General features: G+C 48.7%; 3 protein-coding genes across 7 annotated transcripts in view; all 3 read right to left on the bottom strand.

The window, feature by feature from the left end:
* USP11 (ubiquitin specific peptidase 11) overlaps positions 1-6,685 on the bottom strand; it is a 16,170-nt gene extending 9,485 nt beyond the window's left edge. Inside the window, 2 exon segments of the mRNA XM_012652310.1 lie at positions 6,404-6,567; positions 6,569-6,685. Of these exon segments, the coding sequence (XP_012507764.1) occupies positions 6,404-6,567; positions 6,569-6,685 (281 nt within the window).
* Positions 6,686-9,573: 2,888 nt separating this feature from the next.
* Positions 9,574-21,119, bottom strand: CDK16 (cyclin-dependent kinase 16). 5 transcript variants are annotated; one of them, XM_012652307.1, is made up of 16 exons: positions 20,700-21,119; positions 16,146-16,350; positions 15,426-15,559; positions 15,200-15,325; positions 15,056-15,112; positions 14,841-14,955; positions 14,055-14,149; positions 13,892-13,954; positions 13,520-13,643; positions 13,203-13,323; positions 12,997-13,094; positions 12,808-12,913; positions 12,678-12,720; positions 12,440-12,530; positions 10,952-11,029; positions 9,574-10,560 (listed from the first exon to the last, which is right to left on the bottom strand). In XM_012652307.1, exons 2-16 carry the CDS (start codon positions 16,345-16,347, stop codon positions 10,517-10,519), a joined length of 1,497 nt encoding a protein of 498 aa, XP_012507761.1. In that variant the 5' UTR covers positions 16,348-16,350; positions 20,700-21,119; the 3' UTR covers positions 9,574-10,516. The 5 variants fall into 5 exon arrangements, with proteins under 5 accessions (XP_012507761.1, XP_012507762.1, XP_012507760.1 ...); XM_012652308.1 differs by having other exon boundaries at positions 9,574-10,866; positions 20,700-20,718; XM_012652306.1 differs by lacking the exon at positions 20,700-21,119 and having other exon boundaries at positions 9,574-10,866; positions 16,146-16,369.
* LOC105816802 (PH domain leucine-rich repeat-containing protein phosphatase 1-like) lies at positions 20,700-21,119 on the bottom strand. Its single transcript, XM_012652309.1, has one exon. The coding sequence runs from the start codon at positions 21,088-21,090 to the stop codon at positions 20,722-20,724; it is 369 nt and encodes a 122-aa protein (XP_012507763.1). The 5' UTR covers positions 21,091-21,119; the 3' UTR covers positions 20,700-20,721.
* Positions 21,120-22,073: the final 954 nt, after the last annotated feature.

Genomic DNA, 22,073 nt, shown 5'->3' with positions numbered 1-22,073 from the left:
AAAAAAAAAAAAAAAAAGGCTTTAGCCATTCATTAAGCGTGCACCATTTCTAAAGCATGCATCAATGGAGGCATAATTCTTCAGCTAAAAATTGGAATTGATAAATTGTAAAAATCTGCTCAGAGATCGAAAAGAATTTAAAATGCTAAAAAGAATCATAAGATTTTCCTTCAAAAACTGCATTATCACCATTTTTCATCATTTTTGTATTTAGGATTTGTTTTGGCTTTATAATAGATTTCTGAGCTTCTGACTCTCTTAACCATTTTTTAGCACACTGTTCAACTAGCTCTCTTTTAAAGGAGAAATGTATGCACTCCAAGGACAAACATTTAGGACTATGCCTTTGTAAAATGTTGAGAAATTCTTAGTCTAGAAAATACTCAACATACAGTAAGTGCGAAACGTATATTGCCTGTTATTGTTCTGATCCTAGGGCTTAGACACAAAAGCTCACATACACACAACCCTCTCCCTCTCACACATACAAACGTGTTCTGCTATGGTATTTCTGACAAATAAAAGGCTGTCCCAATTATTTAAGTGCCTCAAATAAACATTTAAAAAAATAACCAAATTGATGAAATATACATAACATCCTACTGGTTGGTTTTCCAGCAATTTTTTTTTTTTTTTTTTGAGACAGAGTCTCACTGTGTTGCCTGGGCTAGAGTGCCGTGGCATCATCCTAGCTCACAGCAACCTCAAACTCCTGGGCTCAAGCGATCCTATTGTCTCAGCCTCCCGAGTAGCTGGGACTACAGGCGTGAGCCACCGCACCCGGCCTGGTTTTCCAGCAATTTAACCTCATAAACGTTAACTCTTAAAATGTCAACTTTCCCTTGTTCATAAAAGGATCAGAGGTGGGAGGACGGACCCATAGAAAAATCTTGACTAGTCACAAGTCACCTGAATAGGCACACATTTCTGCAGGGTTTTCGCTGGTTTTGTTTGTTTTTGGCTGCACTGATCCCCACAGATCCTGCTACATCACTCCCCCCATCACCAACCCTGCCCTGCAACCAAACACACCTTCATCCCCCTTGGTGGCTTTACCTGCCTTCATAGCCAGTCTACGAGGTTAATTTATTCAGTAAAGCTAATTTATAGTTAATGGTACCTTCAATGCGCAGGGAGGTACTGCTCCATTTCTTTTTAAGAGCAGATTTTAAATAAAAATTAACATTAAAATCACCCTATATAGTGATAAAATAGAACTTCCAGACCTGGTTACAACCTGAATTTCTAAAGACTTCAGGGATAACAGAGTTTTACACAAATTTTCACAAAATATTATTACAATATTGCTTCAAATTCAAAGACACTTTTTTTTTGGAGACAGTCTCACTCCGTTGCCCTGGGTAGAGTGCAGTGGCATCACCATAGCTCACAGCAACCTCAAACTCCTGGGCTCAAGCAATCCTGCCTCAGCCTCCTGAGCAGCTGGGACTACCAGTGCACACCACTGAGCCTGGGTAATTTTTTTTTGATTTTTGGTAGACATGGGGTCTCACTCTTGCTCAGGCTGGTCTTGAACTCCTAACCTCAAGTGATCTTCCTGCCTGTCTTCCAGAGTACTAGGATTACAGGTATGAGCCACTGCGCCCCAGCCTAAAGATACTTTTAAAAAGCCAAAATATTGTAACATCTCAGAAATCAAGATGTCTCACAATCTCTGTCAGGTGGCAGTCAGGAAAAAGTTGTCATTGTCTCTACCAAGAACACCTACATTATATTTACTCCTAGGTGTTCAATTTTTTAGATACTATCACAAGTGGTATCTTAAAATATAATTTTCTAATTTCTTGTTGCTAGTATATAGAAATACAACTGATCTTGATAAAGTCACTTATGTTTATTTTTGCTTCCTCAAATTTGTTAAAATGATATGAAATATGGGCTTATGGAAAGTAGTTACTAAACAATTATTTTCTGTCTTCTAGTTTTTCTCTTGTGTTTGGAGAAAACTGGTTATTTGGTTAAGCTAATAATTTACATAAATGATTAATTATATCATGTACAATAATTACTGAGAAATAGAAATATGGATAGAAGTCGGGAAATACAATTTCCTACTTGTTTACTAAAAGGTTGTCAGTTCAGATAGTAAATGCAATATAACAATGCTTTATTAAATTTATTATTTATATATCTGTATAAGTCTAAACACATATACATAAACACATATTAGTAAATCCTTTACTGTAAATTGTTACATGAATTATGTACCAAAGGAGGATAATTAGAATTTGGGTCTTTTTCTCTAAAATGACTATGTTCCTTTTTTGTCACCAAATTATTCTGTTAATCCTCAGTGCTTTCTGATATACTCTTAACTAATTGTTTAAAATATCTTAACTCACTTTTGAAGGGATTTCTTGCTTTAAAAAGTTCCTAATAACCTTTGTTGTTTATTGCTGTGTTTTTACAAAGTTGACTATAAATATCTCATCTTTACTTACAACTTACACCTTGTCTCTTCCAACTATTCTTGATTTGTCTTCTAAATTCAGGCCTCAAATTCAGGATAACACTGCTAAAATGGTCTTTTATGCCTAAACTATTTTTTGGAGATTTGCTCCTTCACCCATACGACAACAGAAATGATCACATTTACCCAAAATTCTCCAAATTTTAATTAGTCTAAGATTTTTCTAAGAGCTTTCGTTTTTCAAATATAAAAAACACAACAAATCAAAAAGAAAGTTTAACTTCCTAGATTAATCACATATGATTAAATATGCTAATATATATCCCTTTCCTCAACATGTCTAGGCTTAACCTCCTACAACACATGATTGCTTCCCCTTCACATAGCACTATCCATTGCTGCAGAACGCTGAACCCAGCCACCCTCCTTCCTTTACCTGAACAGGGAGAACCCATGATGGTTTACATCTGTTAGGAAACTATTCACATCCTGTGCAGACCTGCCAGAGACTCCCTTGGCTTTCCCTGCTTTAACTGTGTTTGTATTTTTTGCTTTTGTTTTTGAATTGTGTTTGTAGATGGTTCAACCACAAAAACTAAAAATTTCCAAGGAGGCTATACTATCACAGATTCAAATTTACTCTTTAAATATAAGCCTCTCCCAGAAATTATTAATAATCAGTTCAGATGACCAAATGAATTAATTGCCCTTGACCAGATCTGCCAGCTGACAAAAGACAGAAGGTGCAAATGTTAATACTGAGACAAAGTATATGATTTGGGGTTAGTCTGTGACTCCAAAATGCTTTATAAACATTTATTTCCTGACCACTGCTGCAAATCTCTATAAAATGAACAGCAAATTAAGGAACCTTGAGATGATTTGCGCTTATCTAAATAGGTAAGCATTAAAAAAGCAGAGTTTAGCAAAAATGCTTCACGATGATACCCACCATAGCAGAGACAAACTGGCTTCAACACTGAACCAACAATGGTGTGGTAATTTTTTTTAATGAGGTGAAATTCACATAACATAAAATTAACCATTTTAAAGTGAACAATTCAGTGGCATTTAGTACATTCACAATGTTGTACAAGCACAACCTCTACCTGGTTCCAAAACATTTTCATCACCCCAAAAGGAAACAGTATGGGTGGGGTAATTTTAAAGGGTACTGTCAAGGATGACAGGATTTCATGTCCTAGCTACCAACGATACAATCATGACAAGGCTGTAAAGGTAGGAGAAGGCAAGAACTGAAGCCTGGAGGCCCTTTTGAATATCTCCCAAAGGGCTATAAAATGTTCCAGTTACTGTTTATTCTTAGGATGGAATGAGGCTTTTCCTTGCTGGAAAGCTATGACGTAATGGTAGAAAAACAGGGCTTGGGTTTATATTCCCGATTTGAGGAATCTCAATTTATCTTCCCAGTAACAGGGATACACATTTTACTGGTACTGTTATTAAAGAACTCTGTAAAGTGAGCAAACCTCACTCAAAAAGGCCCTAAGGCTTGATGTGTTTCAGGAACAAGAGTCTAATATGGCCGGCCTAGGATGGAGAGAGGGAGGGAGTGGGTAATCAGAGAAGGAATCAGAATGGAAGCACAGCACCAGCTTCGTAAAGCCTTGCTAGTCACTCATTGTAAGGATTTTAGCATTTACACAGCAGGAGATGGGAAACTGTGAGAACGTTCTGAGGAATAGATGGACATGATCTATGCCTTAAAAAGAATTACTGCGTATGTAAAGAGGAAAATGGTACCTTTACAGTTGAGAAACCTGGCAGACACCACGGTAACCAAGTGACCAATTATGTTGTGTGGATACCATGTACCACCTAATATGATAAAGGCTCACAGTATACATCCAGTATGATTTCATATTTACATATACAGTATGATTTCATATATATGCTCCATATATACGAAGTGAAAGCTTAGACAACAAATATTATTTAGGGATGCATACAATGGTGGCAAAACATTAAACAAAAGGAAGAAACTGTTAACTCAAAATTCAGGATAACAGTTTCCAGTTTCCCATGGATCAGGGAGGGAAATTTCCATCTAGGAGGGGCACAGAAGGATTTCTTAAGGTAACATCTTAACCTGGGTAATAATCTTAACCTAGGTGGTAAATTCACACGTTTTTATTATTCTTTAATTTTTTTTACTTTGAAGCACTCACAAAAATGGCAAAAATAATACAAAGAATTTCCCCGTATGTCCTTCATCCAAATTCTCCAAATCAAACATTTTACCCATTTGCTCAATCGTTCTTTCTTTATATGCATTTTTATTTATTTTAAAATCGACAAAAATTATGTGTATTTATGATGTACAGCATGATGTTTTGATATAGGTATACACTATGGAATGACTAAATCAAGCTAATTAACACACCCATTACATCACGTCCTTATCTTTTTTTGTGGTAAGAACATTTAAAATCTACTCTTAGCAATTTTCAAGTATAAATTATTATTAAGTATAATCATCATGTTGTACAATAGATTTCCTGAACTCATTCCCCATCTAACTGAAATTTTGTATCCTTTGACCAACATCTCCCCACTCCCCTTCCACCCTCCCACGTAAATTTTCACATATGCTGATTTTTCAACCATTTGAGAATAAGTTGCTTATATGATGCTTCCTTATCCCTGAATTTTTCAGTACGTATTTCCTAAAAACAAGGATATTCTTTCTCTACAATGATCACAATCAAGAAATTGGCTAATCGACCCCTTAGTCAAATTTCACCGATTTTCCATTGTTTTTTACAGCAAAGGAGAAAAAAATAATTTTATGAGAAAAAACCTGATTTTTAAAGTAATTTATTTTTTTCCTGTTCCAGGATCCAATCGAGGATCACGCTGCATTTAGTTATCAAGACTCGATAAATCACATTAAATCCTTCAATCTGGAACAGTTCTTCAGCCTTTGTCTTTCACGACCTTGACATTTTTGAAGAGTACAGGCCGTTTATTTTAATAGGATGTCCGTCAATCTGGGCAGCGCAAACGTTTTATAAATCTCTTTAGGTCTTACTTATTTCACAATTAAAAAACGAGATGCAACTCGGCGAGAAATAAAATGAACCCAGAGGCAGTAAATTTCAAGAAGCACTCGTCAGCAATCAGTAAAACAAGTCGATTTATCAAAATATGCATTGATTTTTAAAAATGACTTTTTCCTCATTTTAAAAACAAAATAGTATTAAAACAGAAAACAAATAAAATATTGAAGGCCCCTCCCGTGCTAATCACCTGCACTTTCTCCCGACCCGGGAAGAAGGCCTCCGCCACAGCCAAAAGCCTCGCCGCGTCACAAACTTTGCTCATCCGCAGGCGCCATTTTCTGTCTCATAGGCACCACCTCCCCTTCGCCGTCCTCCCTTAGCCTCAGACCACGCCCCTCGGCCTTACATCACGGCCTAGCCTCGTTCCCAGGCGCCAGACTCCGGCACTGCGTAGGCTCCCTGCTCCCTCCCTCCGCCCACAGCCATTCGGCTCCGAGTCCGCTCTTCTGCTGACGTCAAAAGGCTCGCCCAGTTCGCAGACGCCCTGGAGCAATCGCAGGCTGCCCCCGCTCCCAGACGCTGCTACGCAGCGCAGGCCCCGCCCCGCGGCCTATGTCAAAGACCCCGCCTCCTTCCCAGGTTCCAAGTTCCACCGCGCAGGCCCGGCTCCACCCCCATGGCCGTTTCCTCTCAGGCTCCTCTCCCCAGGATCACAACAACGAACCCCATTTTGTTCTCTGGCGTCAGACTGCACCACACAGGCCCCGCCTCTTTCCCAGTCGTTGCGATTCATTCACGGGCACTTCCCCGCCCCTCTCGCCCTCGGTCCCACCAACCGGTCCCCAACCCCCACAACAGTTCCCCCGCAGACCTCTGCCGCCAAGTGCCCTGCGGTCGCCAACGCCCCTACTGTCCCCTAAGCTGAGGCTCCACTGCAGCCCAGCCTCACCAGCTTTCGCCAGCCCGAAGTGGACGCTCTCGCCCACTCTCGCCGTTTTCGATCTGGCGCCGCTGGCTGTCCAGGCCTGGCACCATCTCGCGCTGTGGCTGTCTGTTCTCAGCCGCAGCCGCAAGAGCGGCTGGATTCACCGCGACCGCAGCCATCGCCGTCCGTCCTCCTCTCACAGCCAACGCAGCTGGAGATAAGAAGACGCCCCCCAACTGCCACTTCCGGATTCTGGTCCCGGAAACGGAAGCAGAGCCCCCCAAACAGCCGCGAGGCAACTGCCATATTAGAAATGGCCCCCAAGCTCAAACGCGTCCAAGGGCTAAGCGGGCATCGGGCCGTGGGCAGTGATGTCTGTGACTAATAGGTGGGGTAGGACCTTCGGTGGGAACTAAGACAGACAAAACTGCCTTGTGGGATTCTAACACCACGTTGAGTTAGGGCAAAAGGTTGCGTGGAAAGCCGAGGCTGAGGTTCCCGAGGTGGGCGAGGACCACTACCCCGGGAGTGGCGTTTTTGTTAGCCTGACCGGAATGCCCTTCCTTCATTGCAGTACCCTTCTTATCCATCAAAACCTAATGCAAAAGCGATCTCTACCTCCAGAGACTCACCTAGGCCTGCAGGCCATTCTCTCCCTTCCTGAACTAGATTCATTTCCCCCACAAACCTGTTGAAGGCAAGTAAGCCCAAGACCCTATGTGTTTGTTTGTTGGAGTCAGGGCAAAGATAATAGTCCACCCAGTTTAAGTGTTTTATTGGACTTAAATAGTTGCCTCAGGTACTATCCTTGTAACCCATGGAAAACAATGGGTAGTAGGGTAGTAAGTGGTGGAGCTGTGGTTCAGACCCAGGAAATCTGGTTCCAGAGTCGTGACCTTAAACACCAGGCCGAGAGTCTCAAACTGTGTTCCCAGGCTATCTACCAGTCCAGTAATCCTCCCGGGGTTCAGAGTCAAAACTATTTTCACAATACTTCACTCTCATTCTCTCCATGCGTGTACAGTGGAATTATCCAGAGGCTACCTGACATAGGCAAAAAACCTCTTTGGGTTGTCCTCAATTTTTAAGACTATAAAGGGATCCTGAGACCAAAAGTTTGAGAACCACTGTACTAGGCCAGGGTTTCTCAACCTCAGCACTAGTCATTTCTCTGTTATGAGGAGCAATACAGGATATATAGCTGCATCCCTGGCCTCTACCTACTAGATACCAGTAGCACCCACCCCTCAGTTAGGACAACCAAAAGTGTCTCCCTCCAGACGTTGCCAGATGTCCTCTGGGGGAAAATTATCTCTGGTTGAGAACCACTGCACTAGGCTATGCTATCCTTTTCTCTGCTAGGGCTCCCAGCCCTTTTGGCAATGACCTTAATATTTCCCTGATTCCCCCACCCCGGCCATCCTACAAAATCCCCAAGACAGTCTCACGATTCTGGGGCTGTTTCAGTGACTTCCTTTGCTATCACCACCCAGTGGTTCTTTGCCCACAGGCAAGAACAAACCTTGCCTTTCCACACCCCTAGGCCCCTGCACACATAGGTCTCTCTCCCTGCATAATTTCAACCCTTCCTTCTCCCCTGCCCCTAATCTCATAATTTACCTCTTTTCAGTTAACCTCTGCAGGGCAGGGATTGTGTCTTTATTACTCTTGATTCCAGCCCCTAGCCCAGACCTGGCACAGATGAGGGGTTACAACCCAGTTGTGTAAGCCCTGAGGGAAAAAGGGGAACAGCTCTTTGACTTAAGGATCCCGAAATAAAGTGGCATTTGAGTTGGGTCTGGCACATGGCCAGATACCTTCTCTTCAAGCCCAGCTGAATCTTATCAGGTTCTCTGAACTGACTCTCATTTCTCCTATGCAGACTCCCCCTCCCCATTTACCTGGGAAGCCAGGTAAATCCAACAAGAGGCCTCCCTCCCCAGTCCTAGACTGTTTCTTCACCTTCCAGAGGCCAACTTCTGCCCAGGCCAATGACCCTACCCCTTCCCAGAGTAGTTGGGTGAATTCTAGTCTTCTAAGTCCAGCCTGGCAATCTTGTCCCTCTTTGCAAGGCCCTCATTTTCCCATCCTCCCTTGCTTCCAGAGGTGGCCATGCTATCTGATTCTAGCCAAGATGTAGCATGGGAAGTCTGCTGAGGAGCTTGTGAAAAGTTCTAGCCCCGTTACAGAAAAACAAATAGGGAGGGTGTTGTGGAGGGTGTCCTGTTTTCCCTGCTTGCTTTCCAATCTCTGCAGACATGGCAGCCATTGTGGCACCATGAGGCTGCAAGATGAGACATCACCAAAGTGCTTACTGGGACACGGTAGAGTGATTGGAGGTCCATGGGCCACCACCATGGGGCTTTAGTAAATAGCCACTTAATTAGGCTTGCTATTACTTCAAGCATTTGCCTGGCCCTGCACACCCCACTTCTTCTGCCTGGAAGGCTATCCTTGACTTTGCCCAAGATGGTGGAACTAGGGCTACAACTCATACGACAAAGGAACTCAAAGCCTCAACTATCCTCATACCTGAGGGCAAGTCCTAGGCTGTGCCATTTGATCTCTGGCCTCTCACTAACTATTCCGTCCTTCCCAGGGTCATGTTACCCACACCCAAGGTTTCCATTACTTCCTAGACACCAATAATCCAAACTTTCAGCTCCATCTATGGCCCCACTCCTGAATTTGATCCATGTATTAAAGGATACCTACCTCAGTGGTCCAGAATCTGCCCTCTACCCTTCTCTCACATTCCCTCTCCAATTAGACCTCTGGTCTAATTGGTCATGGTGTTCTGGTCAGATATGTGGTGGTTATACTGAGTCTCTGCCTCATCTCCCTGCCCCTGGTTCTATTAGACCTTCCGGTACCTTTCAAACAGCCTCTCAACACCCTCCTGCCTGCACCCTCTATCTGGCTTCCTCATATTCTAAGGTAAATCTAACTCCCCTCTCTGCTTGATTCAGCTCATCACTATTCAGCCTGCCCTACCTGCTTCAACTTGATGTTCCACTGCTACATGTGTAATCCCTTGGATGCCTTTTTCATACTTCTCTTGTGTCCCTGGGCCCACTCCCAGTGCTCTCCTAGACAATGGGGACCAGGTATGAATTCTCCAAGGTCCCAGTAATCACCCCAGCTTGAGGTATACACTCCTTAATACATCCCCCCATAGGGATTTGCAATCAGGCTTTTCACTTTAGACTTTTTAATATTTCATACAGCGATTATGGTGCATTCAGGAACCCAACTCCCCAAACCCCATTAGGAGGGCTCCCACCCCTGCCCTCCCACCCCATTTCAGGGCCCCAGGGCTTAGGGTGGAGGAAGGGGAGGTAACCACCCATCCAGGAACTGACCCCAGAGACTGTCCCTGCCCTGTGTCACCCTCTCTAGGGGTTAGGGGGCATCACCTGGGCACAACCCCTCACATACCCCTCTGACCCTGCTTGTGTACATAGACACACTATGGCTCCTCACTGAGTTGGTCAGTTCCTAGCAGGGCCCCTACTCAACAGCACCGAGTGGGATGGGAGCAAGAGGGCTGGGCTGGGGAGACCCTGAGAAGGAGGAGGCCCTGGCTACGGGACTGCAGGAGGGAAAGAGTGGGGCCCCCCACCTTGTCCATTTCCCAGAGTCTCCGGTAGTCCCCAGATCCCCCTGCAGCTGGGGATGGCAGGCGGGGGTAGGAAGGCGAGTGGCTGTGGCATGCTTTCCCATAGCCGATCCCAGGGTCTGGTGATGGTCAGGGTTCCAAATAGGGGCTGTGTCCCTGCCTCTGAAAGGCTGGGAGCGGGGCTTCATTGCACAAAATACTGTGGGAGGGCCACACGCAGGGGGTGGGGCCCAGCCAGTCTGTATACAGAGATATTGCATTTAAAAAAATGAAAACCTCATTTAAAATAATTAAAAAAAAACCAACAATGAATGAAACAAACAAATAAACAAAAAGGCTCACACAACATGAGGCAGTTGGGGCAGGCAGGAAAGCAGGCACAGGGGATGCCTCAGACCCAAGGCATCACCACCATCTTGTCTGAGTTGAGATCCCCAGCCTGGGCTAGCTCCGGAACCCTGGCTGGCCGTGGGGTAGTGGTCCTGGGTAAGGTATGACGAGGAGGGGTAGGCCTGGCCTCAGTGTGGGAGGCTGGCACGGCCATGCTGTCCGCCGGCAACTACTGAGACAGAGACAAACAGACAGACAGACCAGGCGAAGGAGTGATGAGAGCTTTGTTAGCACCCAGCAGACAGGCCAATGGGTGGGTTGACAGGCCAATGGTTGGGTGTTCGGGTGGGCAGCAGGGGACAAAGGGGCAGGCGAACATGGCTCAGGCAGGTAGGCAGGCAGCAAGCAGGGATGATACAGTTGGGGGCTGCCCTGTGAGGGGTGTGGCATCCCTCCAGCTGCTGCCTGCTGGGGCCTCGGTCTGTGGCTTAGAACTCAGCTTAGAACTCGGTGTCCACCACGCGGAAAGCTGGCCTGCCTGCGGGGGAAAGCAGAGCGGATGGCTGTTGTTGGGCAAGCAGGCAGGTGGATAGGGTAGGGGGAAGACAAGGGGCCACACCTACCTGAGTCAGGCATCGACGAAGACCGAAGGTTGGCCTCCTTTTGTAGCTGAATCTCCTTTAGTGCAAATATGGAAGTAGCTGTGAGTGGAGAAGACACAGAAGTGGAATGACCCATGGAGCCATCCAGGACCAGCCCCCATATGATCCCATTGGGGGAATTAGAAAACACTGCCCCTTCGAGAGGTTTGACTTTCACATGTCAAATAATTCCACATACAAACCAGCTACGACTAGGGAAGATGGAATATGGACCATTACATGACACAAAGAAATCATTATTAATTTTGTCAAGTATGCTAATGGTATTGCAGTTAACACCTGTTAAGTCTAGGTGAGGGATGATGTTTTGGGATTTGATTTATATATTAATCTAGTGGAGAGATAGGGAAAGTGGGCCAATTTTTTTAGGTGTGATAATACTGTTATGTTTAAAAAAATCTTTTAGAGGTATATGCTGAAATTATTTATGGATGAATATGATATATGGGATTTGATTTGATTCAAAATAATCAGAATATAGATAAAACCAGATTGGCCGCAAATTGATGACTTGTTAGAGTACTTAGGGACTCATTATTTTGTCTATTAATTTGAAAATATCCATATTATAAAGTTTTTTTTTTTTTTTTTATACAGAGTCTCACTCTTTTGCCCGGGCTAGAGTGAGTGCCGTGGCGTCAGCCTAGCTCACAGCAACCTCAAACTCCTGGGCTCAAGTGATCCTTCTGCCTCAGCCTCCCGGGTAGCTGGGACTACAGGCATGCGCCACCATGCCCGGCTAATTTTTTCTGTATGTTTTTAGTTGTCCAATTAATTTCTTTGTATTTTTAGTAGAGACGGGGTCTCGCTCTTGCTCAGGCTGGTTTCGAACTCCTGAGCTCAAACAATCCGCCCGCCTCGGCCTCCCAGAGTGCTAGGATTACAGGCGTGAGCCACCGCGCCCGGCCCATATTATAAAGTTTTTAAAAGCCAGATATAAAAAGAAAACATTCTGTGTGATTCTATTTCTATAAAGTACAAGGACAGGGAAAACTTATTTATGCTTTTAGAAGTCAAAATGGTAGTTGAGGCGGCCAAGAATAACTAAAGGAGATATAAGGGAACTTGTGGGGGAGGGGGATTCTAACGTTCTGTTTCCCAATCTGTGTGCTGGTTACATGGGTGTGTTTAGTTTGTGAAAATTCATTGCATTGTATACTTAAGATTTGTACCTATTTAGCATATATAAGGAAATGTCTACCTAAAAAAAGATAAAGGGCTATTGCATCTATTTTTACATACGTTTGAAAATTTTCATGAAAGGTAAAAGGAAATGAAAACTAAAAATTAATTTGTTCATAATAAACACAACCCATCACATATGTGATCAAGGATATTCCCCTGCTTGAGACAGCATAGCCAGAACCCTACACAACCCACCCAGCTGCCCCAGCAATCCTGTTCCCCACAGTCCCTGCACTGGCTGGTCCTTTCCCCAGCTCCACTCACTGTCAGGAAGTTTGTGGATCCGCTCCCCCAGACTAAAGAAGAATGGATGTTTCATGGCATCCTCTGCAGAGATCCGATTTCGACCCTCAAACTGAATTGAGAGGGAGGGGAGTATTAGAATCTTCAAGAGTAGGTCTCTCTTCCTGCCCAACTCAGACCCTATGGCAGGGGGGGGGTCCTTGTTCCCCCACACCTGGAATCCCTGACTCCCAAGGCTGACCCAGGAAGGTGGTCTCACCTGCAGCAGCTTGGTGAGGAGGTCAGCCCCGTCGCTATCAAGTCTACCGCAAGGACAAGGAGAACCTGCTTTAAATTGAGTTTGGGCACTCTGGCCCCTAATGCCCATGTGCCCCACCCACCAGCCTCACCGGGATGCGTGGCTCAAAAGGGACTCGGCTCGGTACTTGGGGTAGTTGTATGTCTTAAACTCCTCATTGGACAGGATGCCTGGCCATGTGTCCTCAGTTGGGGTTCCTGGCAGGAAGAGGAGTTAACTCTAACATGTCACTGGTCCTCCCTGCATGTATCCCCAGCTCCTAGGGCTCATGCCTCCTCACCTAAGATGCGGAAGATGAAGTGCAGCTGTTCCTCCACTGTGGAGCCTGGGAAGAGCGGCCGGCCTGTAGCCATCTCATAGAAGATGCAGCCCACACCCCTGGGCAGAGAGGACACAGTGAACAGGGAGGCAGTTAGCTGGGTGGCTGTTATGACCAAACCACCCCCTTTATCACATATCCCTTGCTACACTTCCACCTGTTCTCACCACATGTCAATCTGGGTGGAGTAGTCTGTGGACCCAAGCAGGATGTCAGGTGGCCGGTACCACAGTGTCACCACCTCATTGGAGTATGTCTTTGTCGGGATTGACTTGGCCCGTGCCAAGCCTGGGAAGCAGAGAGGAGAGGCAGCCAGAATGAGGAGGTTGTGGGCAAGTCTGGGGAAAGTGTAGCTGGGACTGAGGGCACCCTAGGCAAAGTCTGGAGAGGCTGAGGGGAATGAGACTAAGCGGTCACAGGGAGCAGGAAGGCTGGGATAGTAAGGCTGGGGGATCAATGGCAAGAAGGGGGAGGCTGGCAGTACCGAAGTCAGCCAGCTTGAGCTCTCCCCTCTCGTTGATAAGCAGGTTCTGGGGCTTGAGGTCTCGGTGTAGCACCTTCTGCCGGTGGCAGTAGGCCAGGCCACGGAGCAGCTGGAACAGGAACAGCTGGGGACCCAAGAATGGCAGGCAGAAGTCAAAGAGTATCCACGAGCCCCACCCCCAGCAGGCACTGCTCCCCTCCCAAACACAGACACTGAGCCAGAGCCTTGTTACGCACAAAAGAGGACAGGGTCCCAGTGCCCTCCAAGGGCTCCCAGAAAAAAAAGCCAAATGGGAAAAGTCCATTTCTGGGAGATTTGTGAGGTGGAGTGGCTGAGGCCCCCTTCTGCCCCTGCTTCCTGCCCTATACCCACTTTCACATTTTGCATGTTGATGACATTCCCACAGTCATCCAGGTACTGCTTCAAGTCCTTGTCCTGAGGAGAGAAGAGGTGGTACAGGAACGAGGGTTATATCCTGTGGCTCCTGGCCATCTTGCCACCTCCCACCCTGGGACCCACTGCTACCCAATCTTACCAGGTACTCAAAGACAAGGGTGAGGGACTTCTCTGTGTGGATAATGTCATGCAGCGTAACGATGTTGGCATGTTTGAGGTCCTTGAGCAGAGACACTGCAGGAAGCATGCGAGTAGGATGAAGGAAGAGTCAGGGTCCCAGCCTCAGCATAAATAGGGATGAGCCCAGGGTTTTCTTCTTTCCCCAGGCACTTTGGGGTAATGCCTCACAGCCAAAGGCTCTAACCCACCCTATGCCAGAAAGAAATTGTGTTTCCGTGTTCCACATGTGGAAAATAAGGCTCAGAGAAGAGTATCAAGCAAGAATCTGGGATTATAGCCCCAGGCTCGTGACACTTGATCTTCAGTCTGTTTTTAGTTTCTGGGAAGGGGTCTTGCTCCAACTTTCAGTACACAGGCCTGCAGCATTATGTGAAATTGGGTTGGCACACTCAATTTCTGTGCAATTCAAATCCATTCCATGTGATATTCTGACTAGAAACTGTTGTGGCAAGTAACTGGTGAGCACTTTTAGGGCTGCTCCCAGAACCAAAGCAAGTACCTGGTTTGCAATTCATCCACCTTTTCTCCAAACAGGAATGAAATCCTGGTTACTCTGATTATTACCTGAATATGTGGGTGACAGACATTCTCATGAAGGCCAGAGTGTTGAGGGTGGGGGATCCCAGAACCCCCAGTCTCTATTCTCACCATGGAATGTGTGTGTGTGTGTGTGTGTGTGTGTGCGCGTGCGTGTACCACGGGGAGAGTCCGAGAAGCCTGGGGCAGATGGGATATGGGTCTATACCTTCCCGGATGGCGGTGCAGGGTGCGCCCTCTTCGTGTTCCAGTCTGATCTCCTTGAGTGCTACAAGGTTGTCTGTGAGCTTGCTTTTGCCTTTGTAGACTGTGGCATAGGTACCCTAGAGTGTGAGGAAGTATGACAGGAGAGGTGCTAAGAAATTGCAGGGAGTTCCTACTGATCCCCAGCCCCTCCATGGGCCTCCTGGCTATCTCTCTCACCTCACCCAGCTTGTCCAGCTTGATGTAGGTCTCCAGTTTCCCAAAGCCAATCTCAGACTGTAGATTAAAGGAGGCAGGTTGGAGTAGGCTCAGGGGAAGGGACTGGGAGAGGTGGAGGAAAGAACAGGAACAGAAGATGCTCACCAGGCTGACACGACGGAGGCGGCGGCTGAGGGGCTTGTCAAAGATGGGGCTATTGAGAGTCAGCTTCTCAAGGTAGCCCTCAGGTAACCGGATGTCAGCTGGTAGTGATAGGCGCTTGTTGATGTCCTAGAATGCAAGATAGGGGAGAAACAGGACCATGAGCTCCACCTCTTCAGGTCCAACCCCTTTTCCAGCTCCTCCACCACCCGGACAGGGGGTTAAGCACCTCGGTGGAGATCTTGCGTGGGGGATGGTTGCGCATGCGCACCCTCACTGGAGACTGCACCTCATCCGAGGATGTGGCCGAAGCCTGGTCACTCTCCCCATCAGACCCCATCTTCAAGTCCTCGTGCACAATCTCTGGTGGCAGGGAGAGGGGGAGGGCAGGCCAGGTGGGGTCAGGAACCCCAGGACACCCCCACCCCCATGAAACACATTCCATCATCACACACATGTGTGCACATGGCCCCCAGAGCAGCCTGGAGTCCCTCAGGAAGACGGTAGTGGGGCCCACGGAAGCTCAAGACAACAAAAGTCACCTAGTGGAGCACCCCATTCCAAGGTCAAGCTGAGGCTGTGGCTGACCCAGAGCCAGTAGGTAGGTGGCATCAGAGGTAGCTAATGGGCCTGGGAAGGCCCGGAAGGCCTGAGGGGACCACTTGCAGAGTACAGGAGAAGGGCAAAGGGAGACTTGGGGCAGCTATGACAGTCAAGGCGCCTTCTTCCCCCTAGGGCCTGGGCATAAAGCCAAGGAAAGGGGCACATATGGACAGACAGACGGAGGGTATTCAGAGAGGATGGGAGATAAAGGAAAGGAGTACATGACGGGCAGGGAAGAGAAAGAAAAATGAAAATAACACAAGTCTAAGTAAAAGGAACTTGGCCAGGAGGTAGCACCTGGGAACCAGCCTGGGGGCAGGGGAGAAGGAGCAGTTAGTGGACTCACCTGATGCAGAGCTGAGTGGGCCTCGTCCAGAGCGAGGTTCCCCAGGGGCAACACGTGTGGGGACCTCTCCAGGGTCACTGCCACCACCACCACCACTCTTATCCAGGCCTATCTGCTCAGGGGCACCATTGGTCTTGTCTATGCCTCGGCCACCTCGGAGTGTCATTGACAGCTGCCGTTTGATCTTCTTCATCCGATCCATGACCTGATCAAGGGGCATGAATGGGAATGGGTCTCGCATGAGCATCTGCCTGACCACCATGGGTTCCCTAAAACCCATGACAACTTAGTGGGGAGTATTGACATAAACTTATGTCAGGGCCTACCCAACCACTATGGACCCCTGGAACCACTGAGAATTTCTGGAAACCCACAGCCAGCCTCTTGGGACCCTGCTCCTAAGTAGCCCACCTGAGTACTCAGACTTGAGCTGGTTGAGGGCAAGCGCCCACTCGGTAGTGTGGATCTCTGGTGGGAGAGGGGCACGAGGGCAACAGAAGACTCCACAGCAGGTGTTGTTGGGTGCAAGAACAGTGATGACCCCAGTTGCGGATGGGATAATGGGCTCGTTGAAAATTGTGGAAGTACTGATATGGGTCAGGGGATGCCCAAAGAATGACACGCTCTGATGGAACAAGCCCCACACCACCCCCAACTGCTCAAGCAGTGGCCACAGGGACTCTCTTAACTCCCCCAGTAACCATCGTCGTGGCAACTAGTGGACCACCCCACTGGTCTAACCCAGGTAGGGGGGTTCAGGGGGAGGGTTCTGTCCAGACCCAACCACTGGGTGGGATTTGGGGGGAGGGTCTCAATGCACATCAGCTGTCCTCAGGGCTGCTGGAAGGGTTTGACTGGGTTAGGACCCCTAGGGTCTAGCCCAGACTTTTACAAGCCAGGTCACGTTTCTCCTTACTTGATAATATACCAGGTCTCCCTTATCACCCCAAATAAATGCCCTGGTCCTCAGTGTGGCTCACAGGTCTTTATCCTATTGGCCCCTGTTACCTCTAGCCCCACCTCCCCCTTGATCATTCCTAGTTGCTGTTCTGCAACCACACCCAGCAGAATCCCACCTCAGGGCCTTTGCACTGGCCATTCCTACTACCTGGAACATCCTTCCCCCAAATTTCAAAATAGTTCACTCCTCTTCCCCTTTAGGCCATTGCTCAAAGGTCACCTTTTTCATGAGGTCCCCATAAATAGCCCTATTTAAAATTCAACCATCCCTCACCTTGGCAATTATCCCCCCAGCACTCATCACCTCCTCAGAAGTGACACCATCTACTTTTTGGTTTCTTTATTCTTTACTGTCTGTCTCCTCACTGCCACAACTAGATCAGCTCCGCCAGGGTAGATTTCTGTTTAGGTTACAGCTATATCCTGAGGACCTGAATAGTGACTGACAGAGTAGATGCTCAAAAAATGCCCATGTCAGAATGAGTAAATCAGGGGACTGAGGGCCTAGGACTAACCTCTGCTGAGGTGGTGAGTCCCTGCTACTTGTGAATGACCCCAAACAAGGTGGCCCAGCGATGCTGGCATGAATGGGAAGATGACCTAGATGGGGGGCTGGAGGGAATGGGGCCACTAAAAGGATTAGGTCGGCCTTCTTCTGCTTCCTCCTGGGCACTGGGCCAGCAAGGAGGGGGAAAGACCTGGCCCAGGAACCATCTGGACTCACAGCAGGGCCTAAGATGGCCCTGGGCCCAAGGGAAGTAGAGCTAGATAGGAGGTCGAGGATGAGGCTGGGGCTGGATTTGAGGAGAGAAATGGGTCATCTGTTACCATGAAATCAGGTGCTTACCCCAGCAGTTCCCACCCCTGGCTTCACTGCTCCCAGGAGGGGTAGAGGGGCCAGTATAGCAGAAAGACCTCAAATAGAGGATGACGTCCATCTACAAAAAACCCAGGATAACAACAAGAAAAAATTCCAACCTGGGAGGCTGAACACTAGACCTAAGGCTGAGGAAGGTGAAGCATGGCCAGCTCCCAAAGATTACCTTGTGTCCCCATATGGCATAGATATCTAGTTGCTTTGCATGTTGTAACAAGGAATGGGAGGAGAGGCTGGGGGGTACTGTAAGTAGAGCTGAATGGGGGATGGGGAGAGAACCAGAAGGAGCCATGGGTCCATGATCTCTAACTGGAAACTCCAAGGGTGGGACGTGTTCCAGAATTCAGTTTGGGGGGATTTTAGGAAAATGGGGTATAATATCTGTGTACCACAAAACACTCACAGTGGGCAGGGGGGGTCCCAGCCAAGCCTCTGTGAACAGAGACACTTGAACATTTATATGTAGTAAGATTTTTAAATATTATCATTTCAGTTGTCTGAGTTTTTTGGATTTTGGAATAAGTGAAGGAGGGAGGAAGAAGCTGGACATACAACTTCACCTCAAAAAGGGCACATGCCCTTCCTGATCCCCAAGGACACACACCATCCTCAGACTACTCTCATACTCAAGGATACTTGCCACCTCATAGTACGCCAACCACTAAGGACTCAGTCATCAGTCTACTGCTCCCATAAACACAAACCTCCTCATTCTGTCCTGACTGCCATTAGCACGCACTAGACCCTCAAGAAAGCCTCACTACATCTTAACTCCTATTAGTACCCACAATTTCCCCATTTATCTCCTTATCAGCATTCAAAGCTGTAAAATATCACCTGAACCCTGTTAGCATACACTCAGCCCCCTATAGGTCACTCTTGCCATCATTCTTGGGACCGTCCTTGGCCTAGCTGCAGGTTAACTTCTCCATAGCACTGACACCCCCCCGCACTGTTCCCCCTCCATGATTCTGACCCCTATTAACATGCACTTGGGGCGCTCTACAGCTGACCCACATTAGCAGTCACTGGACCTTTACACTGCCCTGAATCCATTAACCCAAAGTGAACGTTGCAGATAAGATCCCTGACCAGTTTGCCCACACTCAGGCCCCTTCATCGCTATGACCATCATTAACACCCATTCCATTCCTTCCACTATGTCCCCTCCATCAACACAAGCTGGACCTGCACCCCACCCTGACCTCTATTAGCACGCACTGGGTCTCACAGTTCTGCCTCCCAATTAGCACATCCTGAACCCTTACTCAGCCCTATTCCCCAGGGACGCACAAACGCACTGTTCTATAATGGCCTGACCTTCATTAGTGCACACAGGTCTTCATTTAGCCCTGACCCCTATTAGCACATACTTCAGCCCTCCATGGCTCTAATCCATTTTAGCACACCTGAATCATCACATATTCCTGTACTCTGCTTCAACCCCTCTACAGCTATAACCCCTATTAGTTCACACTTAGATCCCTTCATAGCCCTGATCCCCCTTATTACCTTGTTACACACTAAACCCCCTCCACAGCTCTACCCCCATTAGCACTCCCCGGGAACTCATGGACAGTCTTCACAATGTTCTGATGTTCATCAGCACATGCCAGACCTCACACTGCTCTGATTCTCCCCCCAATGGCACACATTTAAGTGCCCCTATGGCTCTAAAGTTACATTAGCAGTTACTAGAACTTCATATATTACCCTGCCCCTTCCTAGCATGTCCTGGAGTCTCACAGGCCCTGTGTTCATGGACACACTCACTCCACCTTGACCCTTAGTGCACTGAGCCTCTTAGCAGTCAGTGCTAAGGCACTTCCCTCATCACCACCCCTTCTCTTCCCCCACATATATACACAATTCTCGTACCAGCGCTGGCTCATCCTGCTCCATTATACAACCTCAGGTCCCTCCACCACTCTGACCCCATTAGTATGTACTGGGCCTCACACTACCCAGACTTTTATTACCACAAGCACACACCCTCTACAGCCATGACCCCCACTAGCGCACACACAACCCTGCAGTCCTTCAACTACCTGCCCTCCATAAGCACACCCTGTACTCTCACACACCGCAGCCCTTCATGGGCAAACACACAGCATTAACACCATCCCGATCCTCATCACTACACAGGAGGCCTCAGAGCCCTGATCCTATTAGCGCACATTCTGGTACCTCTACTACCCTATATATACCCTATTAATACACACTGGGCCTCTCTACAGCCATAACCCCTATTAGCGTATCTTGGAACTTCTCCGACACCCCACCCCTTTTACACACCCTCAGGTGCCACCGCCTGCCCTGCACTCCCCCTTCCATTAGCACAAACTGGGCCTTAAACCTTACACAGCCATAAGGCTTATTACTACATGCTCCAACCCCTGCACAGCTCAGGTCCCCTTTAGCAAACCTCGAATCTTTCACCACTCTGCCACCCACTTCCACACCCTCTGGTCCTTCGATCACCCTGCTCCCCATTAGCACCCACAGCACTTCCCATCCCCAGTTCCCAGGACGGGCCCAGGGCGGGGCCAAGGTCAGGGAGGCCCCAAATGACCCCCGCCCGGTGCATTCTGGGAAACTCGCTGGGGGAGGGGACACCTGCCAGCCGGGCAGCCCGGACCCCCGGGCGGTGCCCTGGGTTGGGTTAGTTCTGTAGGAGGTGGGGCAGCCCCCACCCCACGACTCGGGGACGCGCTCACCGGCGGGGGCGCGCGAGCAACCTCAGAGCCGCGGGGCCGGCGTGGCGGCGCCTGGGGCAGCGGCCCGGGCTGAGGCCGCGCGACCTCCTCCTCCTGTTCGCCGCAGGCGCCCGTCCCAGTAGTCTTCGGCCATGGCTGCTGGGCCCGGGCCGCCGCCGGCTGAGGAGGAGGAGGCGGCGGCGGCGGCGGCGGCTGAGGCGGAGGCGGCGTCCCGCTCAGCCGGCCATGAGCTTGGCCGCTGTGGGCGATGCCCCCGGGCTCGTTGGCGCCGGCTCGAACCCGAGTGCTCACGGCGGCTCGCGGCTCGGAGCCGACTGCTCGCGGAGACGCGGCGGATCCCAGGGCCGAACAGCCAACGGCCCAGCTGCCGCGCGCGCCGCGGTCCGCGCATGCGCACGCACGCGCTGGAAAGGGTGAAGTGGGAAGGAGGGGACTCACCTCCGACTGGGTGTACCAAAAGACCCGTCCGCAGCGGGAGGGGGCGCGGCCATTGCGCGCCTGCAAGGGAATGTGGCGCCGACCCTCGAACGGCGCCAGGGGGAAGTGTAGAGGCTGTTTGGTACTCAGATCCAATCTTGCCAGAAGTTTGCTAGCGGTGAGGTGAGCAGCAGCCAGTAACCTGGCGTGCTAGTCACCACTCGCTACCCCTACTCGGTCTCACTTGGTACATCCCCATGGCGGCAAACGGGACTTTTGCAAGGAGGAAAAAGACAAACGAGGCAGTCAGTTCTAGTCCCTTGAGGTGCCTTGGACGGCAGGAATTTTAAAGGTTCGCAAGAAGATGACTTTTCTAGGAGAGGCGGCCTGGATAATCATTGGCCTTTACCACCTTAGATAGGATGGTCTAGCCCCGCCTAACTACCCCCCTCCACCGCTAGCTCATTCCCACTGTTAACGTTGCAGCCCCGCCCTTTGAGGTTGTCACCCAGCCAATTGAATTTGCTCCCTGTGGTGAGGCAGCGCAAGAATGAAGGGCGTGGCTGAGCTGAAGAGGCGTGATTTCGCTCCCTCCCCGCCCCCGCCCGGTTTTCATTGGTTTTTACAGCCGGGGGCCTACTTTTTACTCTGAGCTTCTATTTCACTATAGGCCGAACATTTCGCAAGGTGATTGGCCAAAAGAGCGCTCAATCGGGTTTTGTCCCGCCTCTAACACCCCTATTTCATACAGCGGGCCTCCTGGGGTGGAGACTAAGCTGAGAGGAAAGAAAGGCGGACCCTTAGAGGGGCGGGCTTCGTTACTACGCATGCTTGTAACTTTGGGTTGGGGCGGGGCCTCCTTCCGCCTCACTGGAGTATTTGCGTATGCACCCCGAATTGGGTTTTCCGGCTACCTCTCAACTGCCTCTTCTTGCCCACCACAGCCTGGCACGTGGC

The sequence above is a fragment of the Propithecus coquereli genome, unplaced genomic scaffold (genome assembly GCF_000956105.1).
Source record: "Propithecus coquereli isolate 6110/MARCELLA unplaced genomic scaffold, Pcoq_1.0 Scaffold388, whole genome shotgun sequence".
Taxonomy (NCBI): domain Eukaryota; kingdom Metazoa; phylum Chordata; class Mammalia; order Primates; family Indriidae; genus Propithecus; species Propithecus coquereli.
Note: the sequence above shows the minus strand (reverse complement) of the source record. Positions and strands in the feature narration are given on the sequence as shown.